Genomic DNA, 10,246 nt, shown 5'->3' with positions numbered 1-10,246 from the left:
TGACAGAAGGCGGGCGGTTCCCCATGATGGCCCTGGCATGAGGCTCTTGTGTGTGTGTCATGCTAAAACTTACACCGAGACCTGTATATATATCTTTGTGTATGTATATTTCAAATACATTTTGGTAATTAATTTCTTGTTATCATTATAATTGTTAACATTTGTTATTGTTTCTAAAACAATGATTATAACAATTAGTATCCGCATCATTACTGTTATCATTATTGTTATCAGTACTATTGTTACCTATTATTATTGTTATTATTATTATTGTTATTATTATTATCTTTGTTACTATTACTATTATTGCCATCATTATCATTATTATCAGCATTGTTATTATCACTGTTACATTACTGTTATCATAACTTTCATATTGTTATTACCAATCATCAATATTATTCCAATCATTATCATGATTGTCTTTATTACTACTACTAGTAGTAACAGTAGCAATAGTAGTTGTGTCATATTTGTTATCATTATCATGATTATAATAATTCTTATCGTCAAAATGAATGCGTAGTTATGACCATCATTACTACTATCATACTTATTGTATATGTCTGTTGGTATTTAATACACCTACATGTGGTAGAACTATTATTGATACAAAATGTCACACATATGGCATCGTCTCTCCTTGCGAATCATACAACTCTTTAATATTTCGTCTCTGCACCTTCAAATTTACGCGCGCATATCCAGTTCAGCAAGGAAGACACGGAACCTGATCGTCATTTCTTTTTTGTTTACATCATCAGCCAATCAGAAGTGACCAACGTATGCCGCTGGTTCGCTAAGGAAACTCTCAAAGTCGTCGCTGATTGGTTGAAATTCACAAATTTCTTATTTTTCATTGGTGGATGTTTAATAGTAAGTTAGATCAAAGGAAGAAAGGGGAGTTTCCGAATGCATTGACAGCACGGCTCTTGGAGGAGGAACACCGCCGTCTCACAGCCGTTGATTTAGTGTGGAATATTTAGTGTAGATATTATAAAAGGTGAGAGTTTATCCACTTTTATTGTATGAGGTAACATTGGCTTTGGCGTGTAGTGTCAAGGTTTGTAAATGAGGAATGTAATTTTGTAGGTCTGTTTAGTGTTATTGCTTCTGGGTGTTTTAAATATTGTGAGAGAATAAAACAAGAATATCATATCTTGTCATAGTGTATGGTAAATGTAAGTACCATGGTATTGGTGTCAATGGATTTCTCTCACCCTCTACTATCCATATTTAATTGATGATATCCGCGATTCCCCGTCATTCCCCCCAGTCCCCGCGATCTGGGTCCCGGTGGCAGGGGAGAGAGCATGAAAGAGATCTGGGAATTGGGGGGTTGAATAAGAAGAAAAATACGCAAATTGCACTATTATATGCCACATTTGGGTAATCTTCATTGATGGTAAATGTTTTTCACCAACAAAATTTGTATTGATCACTTGATTTAGTTGTGATTAGAGTGAATCCCATGTGTTTGTTTTATTTTGGTCATTTTTCCCAACCCCCTCTATATCCAACAGGTTTAGGGAACCCATGCAAAATGGGGGTGTTTGGATTGGGAGAGGCATAAATCATACAAAATTTGGTGCATATATACTGTCTACCATATTTAGTAATGCAGATAATGTAGTTACTTTACAATTTACTCACCGATGTTGCATACCATATGCACAATGATCATCTTTGCCTCTGTGCTACAGTGTAAAGGTCAACAGATATCCTCTACATTAATTCTGGCAAGATAGAGCATGGTTTGGTTCTTTTGTTGGCAGTAAACCTTTTGATAACATCATGAGTGTGTATCCCATATTGCCAATGTATATCATGCACAGGAACCTATACTGCAAACACACACACATCTTCATAATATGATAACCAGCTTGAAACTGTTTTGAAAAGTCTAGCTTGCAGTCTGTCCAAATAATAATGAACATTGTTATAATTGGGCTGTCCATCTAAGGGTCCTTAACCTGTTAATGACGGGTGACTAGATATCACATCTAGTGGTTTTTGGGTCACACGCTGGGGACGCGTTATTTTGTCCAGCCTGGCGCGCGGGAGGAACCAGCGTACAGTGCTGGCTTGCGGCCAGTGCGGCCGAGAATCCCGATGCATTAGGCTTATGCGTTCGAAAGTCCTGGAATTTTGGTCTTTTTAAGCCGAAATGGTCCTGTCGGGAACGGGTTAAACCCTCCCCCCCTTTGGGAAACAATTATTCCCCATATATATATGGTAGGATGGAACATAGTCCTCATAATAAAGGTGTACACAAAGCTGAGCCAACAAAAATGCAGGGGCTCTGTTCCTTGTACAACGCATACAACATTTTGATAATGTTCTGTAATACGTCCATCTCATAAATCCAATCAAAACTTGTATCAATTAATTCCTTGTGATTTCTATTTTGCAGATTGATATTGTGTGGTAAAATTGGTAAATGACCAATTGAAATTGGTATTGATGTCTACTAACCGTATTATAACTATAGCTATCAGGGCAACCAGTATATATTTACGATATGAATTGTTGAAATTGCTAGCAATCTGTACATATGGGAGATATGTATAATGATAATGACAATACTATAAACTGCACAGAGTAACCACACTCATGTTGAATGTTTATCAATTTTATCCCCCAATTTCCCTTAGATACTTCATGCCCTCTCCACTATTCCTTAGTAGCGCTGACTAAAAATACCATAAATGTACATTAGACATCACAAGGAATCCATCGATACCAATGTTGATGGGATTTATGTTGTTGACCTATTATTGAAAAATACTAATTTCTGGCCTTGATGACTCCAGTGTACACAGACAGCAGCCAGTGAAGGAGTGTGGACTGGAAGGCTTCTCACATGCTGCACACCCCTGTAATGGCTCTCAGTAGATGACAGAATACTTCACCATTACAATAACTTTTAGGATGCCGTTTATTTTGTGGAGAGATCACTATTGGTATTAGTAACGTATCCTGAGGAAGATATGTGAAACGGGGTCCACAGGTACAGAGACAGTAATCACTTGCAGCACGTTGAGTGCCAGCCTGACCTCAGTTACTGTCAAAATGGCTCTGTGTGAGGGGTGCTCCTGGTCGATCTATGAATTCATCCGTGAGAAGTGCAGTAACCCTGATGCACTCTTGGAAGTCTGGTACACTCATGGTCTACTGCACTGGCAAAAGGACTGTGAACGCTGTGGGCAGCCATCAAGAGTTGATCTGCGGCGGAAACAGCTCCGCTGCGATAAGACTGTGTCGACCAGGAAACAGAAGAAGCAGCGGTGTGGCTGGCACGTCTCGTTGTTAAATGGTTCCATCTTCAAGCGTGCCCACCTTGATGTTAATACCCTGCTGGTCTTTGTGAATTACTTCATTCGTGAGTACTTCACAGTCCGACTTATACAGCATGAGTTGGGCCTGGAGCTCAAGACCATTACCGACTGGTCGACTTTTTGTCAGGAGGTAATGGTTCACTGGGCCCTTGAGCAGCAGGGTGTTATCGGTGGCCCCGGAAGGATTGTAGAGATAATTGAAAGCAAGTTCTGGCGCTCGAAGTACAATGTAGGAAGAGTGGTTGATGGTCAGTGGGGCTACGGGGGGATCTGCAGGGAGACACGCAACCTTTTCCTTGTTCCTGTAGCACAGAGTCGGGCAACCTTTTCATGCCGTGGGCCAGATGAGATTATTATGATAAGGTAGCGGGCCACAGGTCAAGTGAAATTCCCAGCATACAATACATACTTTATTTTCGTGAATAACATATAAAACTAATCATTTATGTTTTACAAGAAGCAAACTATTCCTTTTATATGTGATAAAAATAACTCTTTCCTTTCATGGCGAAAAATAAATCAATATGAAATCATAAACAAATGAACAACGGCTACTAAGCAGCCTATTTGGTATATAATTGCTTAAATTGCTCAACGAGTCCACAGTTAGGTAAATTGACTCGATATAATTATAATAACACAGTAGCTGAGTAGCTAATCATTACAAATGAACATGTATCCACCACCACCAACACCTTCACCGCCGTCACCACCACCACCTCCACCATCACCATTACTATCACCACCACCACACCACCACCAACACCAACACTGCCGTCACCACCACCACCTCCATACATAAGGCTAAGAACCCTGCTTTGCTGACTGATGGGACTGACAGAGGTGTGAGGATATATTTGCTACCGTGCAGAGAGTGTAGGTGGCGGGCCAGATTCAATGGTTGCGGGCCAGATGGTAAAAGCAGCTCGACTCTCGCGGGCCAAAATACAATGTAAAGCATATTTTGCATCGCGGGCCAGCATATTTTGCATCGCGGGCCGGATTTGGCCCGCGGGCCGGAGGTTGCCCGCCCCTGCTATAGCAGATCGGACCAGTGACGCTCTTCTTGCAGTAATCAAGGAAAGGATTGCCCCGGGGTCAATCATCATCTTTGACTGCTGGAAGATCTACAACTGTCTCTCCCAAGAGGAGTACAACCATCTGACTGTCAACCAAACTTACCAGTTTATAGATCCTGACAAGCTGGCCGAATTGCTCAACATTGAGCGGCAGTGGAAGGAGGCAAAACGAAAGGTACCCCTGTGTGGCCACAGGAAGAAGCACCTTGTAAAGTACCTTGCACGGTCCATGTTCTTGATGCACTTTGAGGACCATAACATACGCCTCCACCACTTTCTCTGTGCTGCGGCATCTGTATACCCACCGGTATAGGCTCCCTCCCTCCCTCCACCCAGCTGCATCAGGCAGCCTCTAGTGCCCCTCACAGGTTAGTAATGACTGGTTTGTGTCCTGTGCCCTATCCTGCAGTGAATTTGTAGAGGATATTTGTGTTCCAGGGTGTGGTTAGGTTACAGGGGGCACAAATGGGTAATTTGTTGTATATATAAATGCAATTTATTTAAGATTATTTGGGTTTTACTCTGCAATTTCCTCAATATACCTTGTGTCCTTTCCACCTATTAGGGGACACAATGTGAGGTATGGGGGATTGTGGGTAATATTAATATTATGAATAATAGAGGGTGAGACAAGTCCATTGATACCAATATTTTGATATGGAGTAATATGGTACCTTTCAGAAATATACTTGTATTTGTTTTCACAAGAATTGTGGTTCTGATCTAATTAACCATACTGAATATTCAATAAAATTGTACCTTTGAATTGAACTGCAGAATATTGAAAGTGCACAACTGAGAAATTCTCCCAGAAATTGTTTCACATAATTTCTGTGAGCTTGATCAGCTTGTTCACTTTGGTGCTATAGTGATTGCTATCACTGATAACTATTGACTTCATGTAATACAGTGGCATGTAACCTTCCTTCCATGTCCCCCTACTCCTCCCAGAGATCTTCAACCAATCTTCTAAATTTTTATTATTTTTAAATATTCTATTCTATTATTTTTATATTTGTATTCTCTTAGTGTGTATGAGTCAGCTAAAGTTGATATTAATAATTACAAATAATTAGAGACCTTCCCTGCTTTACTTCTTGTGTTTGCTTCCTCCCTGAAAATAACTTGCATCCCCCTAGGTTAACCCTTCTGCTATGGGCCCTGTATTTGTCATTAAACCCCTTTGGGTGGCCATGTTTCATGGGGTGGGATTGCTTGTGGGCAATACTGTTGGTGTGTTGCCGGACATACATGCAAAACCAGGCCATTTGTCATCACCACATACTTTATATTTGTTTTTGAAGTTTGTGTTTCAGTTTATAATAATTTTACATTTATATATATCCAGTTCTTTCATCTTTGTATGATTACTTTTTGTCATTAGTTTTGTGATCACTGTATCATTGCTTTATCTTTCTATTTAGTAGTATGCTCAAGGAAAAAGAGAGAGAGAGAGAGAGAGTGAGTATGCATGCATGCTTGCTGGAACATATTAACCCACTCACGATGGGGGCATTCCAGCCTTGAATGTCACAATGCCGGGGCTTTCGAGCGCTTAGGCCTAAATCAATTAAATGGCTGGCACAATACTGTGCCGCCCGGCCACTGGGCTTTTGAATGAGCGGTACAGAAGTGTACCACCCGTCCAGAGAGGGTTAAGATGTTTCCATGTCACTTACGTCGACCCTAGGCTAAACATCTTAAGATGTGGTCATGTCTTAGAAGAGTTGAGAAACACAAATGTGTTGCAGACTTGGAGTTTTGTTGTGTTTTGTTTAAGATTCTTTATATATCACAAAAAATTGATACTTGCAATAGGAAAGAAAATATTTTTGCCACATCAAATCAGAATGTCTTCATATCTAATGTGCCTACTTAAAATGATTAATTGCACACTGGTATACTTGATATTTTACTCATGCACATGGAAGATCTCATAAGAACTGCCTATTCTGCAATCTAGCCATAGGATACAATTGAAATTGAATGATACTGTTATTTTTCAAGATTCTTGGTAGATTCTAGTTATTGAGATCAGATAGATCTGTAATAAATAATTGCAAGACTAGATGTTAGTGTGGTTAAAAACGGTAAAACTAGAATTAGATTCAATTGACGTTTTTAGTCTTGCACTCAGTCTGGTATTGGGCACTTTACTTTAGAATGTTGCAGGCCTGACACTCATATCAGCTGCTCACTAGTCCAATCAACGCAGTTCAGAGATGTCTTAATCATGAACAATGATTGCTTTTAAGAAAATATAGACAAACATAAACAAAGTAACTGAACTCTGATTTACATTTACTACACACACTCTCTCTATGCATGATGGCCAGCCTGCTGCAAAGGAGTGTTGAGCTTTATTATGTTTGTGGTATTCTTGAAAAAAGTGTCTTGCAGATCTTCATAATCCAAGGTTATTGCCACATGCCATCAATTAAGTTGCCTAAGGGATAGTAAGTTTTACCAAGGGCACTGACAAGGTCTCTACAGAATGTGACTACACTTAAACTTCAAATTGTATGTCGTACTAATCTTTGGCCATTGCTGTTACACATAAATATATACAGTTTTATTTCTCTTTTATCCAAACATATATAAAAAACAATGAAGGAAAGGTGAATTATAACACCACTTCCATATAAAAAGCTATGCATGACATGTTATGATTGCCTTGCCTGTAGGTTAAGTTAGTAGTGTAAAATGAAGAAACGAGCATCAGTGATGCTCTAAAACCTGAAATGAAGGCAGGACAAGGGTGTGTATGTAATATACAAAGCCAGTATGCACAAGCCCAATACATATGCAACTTTTCAGATGCCTGCCAGAGTCCTAAAGCAACCTCTGCTGTAAATGAGAAATATGGAACCCTGTAGTATGAAAATATTGTTAAATTAACCCCCTTGGCTGGTACTCAGTGTAAGTACGCAAGTACATAAAGGGTACCATCCACTGTGTACTTATTAGTCTTAACATTTTTGCTTTAACACAGTTGATAAGTACTTTGGAAATGAATAATACCAATTGAAAGGTTTATAACTGTGGCTCTCAAAGTGGTCACTGCTGCTCCCTAGGTTGTTTTTGGCAGTACTCTAGGGTGCTACAAGATTTTAGATATGAGGGTTGATGGAACATAGGAGACTTGCTCTTTGTCTCCAAATTCCTGGAAACACGTTAATGCCTCTGTCTTCTGGTTGAAATGCTCATGACATCAATGTGTTGCCACCTGTCCACAATTGGTTAATGGTTCCTTATTGAATTTAAGATTTACTTTGTAAACTAACAGATGCCACTAGAATTACATTTAATCAAGTTCATTTACCCCTTTAAACTCTTCCTGGTATTGCTGTCTGTGTAAATTACCAGGTTTTTAAAGGAGCTGGCTGATAAGATTATGCTGTAAAGGTAATAATGGAGTAAAAGTAAGAATAATTGTGTTAATTAGCAAGGCCTTTGAATGATTTTGGTAAGCAAAGAATATTGGGAAAATAGGCATTGCCATTTAAAATGAATACTATATAGTATTCAGGATGGGCTGATTATTTGCCTAAGATAACAAGTGCACGCAACCTCTACGTGAGAGATCTCTCCAGGCAAGGTGCCGCGCTACGCCTCTTGGAGTGCTGCTTTTCACCCACCCAGTTCTACAGGATGCTGAGAGGCATTAAACTTTTTTGACAAGTCAAGAACAATGTGTCTATACAAATGCAGCTGCAATGATTATATACATATATAACTATGTAAAATGTGTATTTAGGGGGAGAGATCATAACGCGATAGGATGTCATCCGTCATGAATGGGTTAAGAAAGTAACTGTCAACTGATAGAATTGTAATATGCTGTTTATAGTGTCTTTTTAACGTCTTGTGTTTCTATGAATATTAACAGTGCATTTATTACTACCCTTCACTAACATCAATCTATCACTAGTTAGTCATATATACTTAATTAACCCCAAAACGGCAACAAAGTTCAGATCTCCATGTGCTCAAAGGACAGGATCCCCCCACCCCCCAAAAATGCCATTCTTTTTGCTCAAATTGTTCTATTTTCGGTATTTCTAGTATTGATGATTTGAAGTTTGACTTCATCACATTTGAATTCTATTATCTATTTGGGTGCACATTTATGAGGATGGCAATTGTCAGATTTTGTTTTTTTTTATGGGTTAAAATGGTGATCTGACTGATTCTTTTATGCATTCTTAATATTAGAACTTTAGATTATTATATGTTGTCTAATCTAAAAGGGTAAAAAAAATTTAAAGGGTACACAATCCTTTGTCAAGTTTAGATTTCTTTCTAAATTTGTTAACCCTTTCCAGAAACCAACCATGTCTTCAACTTCTCTATTGGTGGTCGTGAGAAACTTCTATGATGAGTACATGAAGAAAACTCCCAAGAAATTGAAGATCGTCGATGCCTACCTCTTCTACATTCTCTTGACTGGGATCATCCAGTTTGTGTATTGCTGCCTTGTTGGAACTTTCCCCTTCAATTCCTTCCTGTCTGGGTTCATCAGTACCGTTGGCTGCTTTGTTTTAGGAGGTAAGTCATCCTGGTGTGTTTACTGCTAGCTTTTTCCATTTCTTTTGACTTGTTACCTGTCTTACTGTGAGATAGGTAGTACGAATTATTATTGATTTAATTTCTTGCTATTGTTGTCATTATCCTTCTTGTTATTATTGTTATTGGCATTGTTATTATTAGTATTAGTATTGTATTAGTAGTGTCATTATTTTTATTATTATTATTAATTTATTGTTGATTAATTTATCATTATTTGCCATATTTCAATTCTTCCACAGTGAGCTTAAGACTGCAGGCTAACCCACAGAACAAAATGCAGTTTGTTGGCATCTCCCCAGAAAGAGGCTTTGCAGACTTCATTTTTGCACACATCATCCTTCACCTGGTTACCGTCAACTTCATTGGTTAACAAGGGACGAATAGGTGTTGATTTTTTTTTTCTCTCTAAATGAAGCAAGAAGTTTTACAATCCTGTGGAAAGTTCATCAAAGGAGCAATATTATTTTGAAGGATAAGAATTAATTTACATTCCCATGTGTGTATGGTTAAACGATTGGAGTTTGTTCATGAAGCCGCTAATAAATTTATAGTTAATAAGTCTTGTGTTTGATTTTTATCCAGTGAAAGATCAGTTGATTGTGATGTAACCTTTATATGGTTTTACATATTTGTATGGGTGTTTTTGTGTTGTAAGTGAGTAAGTGGGAAGTAAATTGCCGTTATAAGCTGCAGTTTTGTAGTAGGAATATTATGAAAGGATTTTGTGGTTATGTCTTGTCATGAGATTTTGCCATTAGTCGAAAAGATAAAAGGGCTATATTTTTGAGAGAGTATGAAACAACTGTCTATATTTCAGTAGATTTTATTTGATTCAATAGATTGTGTTCAATTGAGTGGATGTATTAAATTTGATATTTGGTTATATGCCTTGAATGAATAGAAAGAATATCAGAATATTTTTAATGTGGTATTAGTACACTCAGTACAGATACTGAGTGTGATGCTATTTTACTTAAAGTTTTGCAGGAAGGAAGGGAAATTCAGTAGATCTTGTTGAGACTAAGAGTGATTTGTGTGAGGTGGATATAGAAATTGAAGAGATACAAGAGGATATATTGAATATGTAAATACTTCATAGATTGATTCCATGACAGAGTGCGTATCAAAATGTGAGCTAATAGGAGAAATTGATCTAGAGATTCTAGGAAGAAATATGGATTAGTACATAAATAAAACCTTAGATGTATAAAAAGTTTTAAATTCACATCCACAAGATAAAAGAATCTTATTGCACAGATG

The 10,246-nt window shown here is 38.1% G+C and overlaps 1 protein-coding gene across 2 annotated transcripts; it reads left to right on the top strand.

The window, feature by feature from the left end:
• The first annotated feature begins 925 nt into the window (after positions 1-925).
• On the top strand, positions 926-9,544 carry Dad1 (dolichyl-diphosphooligosaccharide--protein glycosyltransferase subunit). 2 transcript variants are annotated; one of them, XM_086532611.1, is made up of 3 exons: positions 926-1,003; positions 8,743-8,965; positions 9,226-9,544. In XM_086532611.1, exons 2-3 carry the CDS (start codon positions 8,752-8,754, stop codon positions 9,354-9,356), a joined length of 345 nt encoding a protein of 114 aa, XP_086388737.1. In that variant the 5' UTR covers positions 926-1,003; positions 8,743-8,751; the 3' UTR covers positions 9,357-9,544. The 2 variants fall into 2 exon arrangements, with proteins under 2 accessions (XP_086388737.1, XP_086388738.1); XM_086532612.1 differs by lacking the exon at positions 926-1,003 and adding an exon at positions 4,381-4,785.
• Positions 9,545-10,246: the final 702 nt, after the last annotated feature.

The sequence above is a fragment of the Penaeus japonicus genome, unplaced genomic scaffold (assembly GCF_977035675.1).
Source record: "Penaeus japonicus unplaced genomic scaffold, GWHDUDI00000001_assembly GWHDUDI00000037, whole genome shotgun sequence".
Taxonomy (NCBI): Eukaryota; Metazoa; Arthropoda; class Malacostraca; order Decapoda; family Penaeidae; genus Penaeus; species Penaeus japonicus.
This window is presented reverse-complemented; position numbering and strand designations above follow the sequence as displayed.

What these genes read in the sequence shown, in the direction of transcription:
- Dad1 (XM_086532611.1), top strand. Translation starts at nt 8,752, where the DNA reads ATGTCTTCAACTTCTCTATTGGTGGTCGTGAGAAACTTCTATGATGAG. An exon ending in TGGCTGCTTTGTTTTAGGAG is followed by an intron (nt 8,966 to 9,225) that starts GTAAGTCATCCT and finishes ATTCTTCCACAG; the next exon opens with TGAGCTTAAGACTGCAGGCT.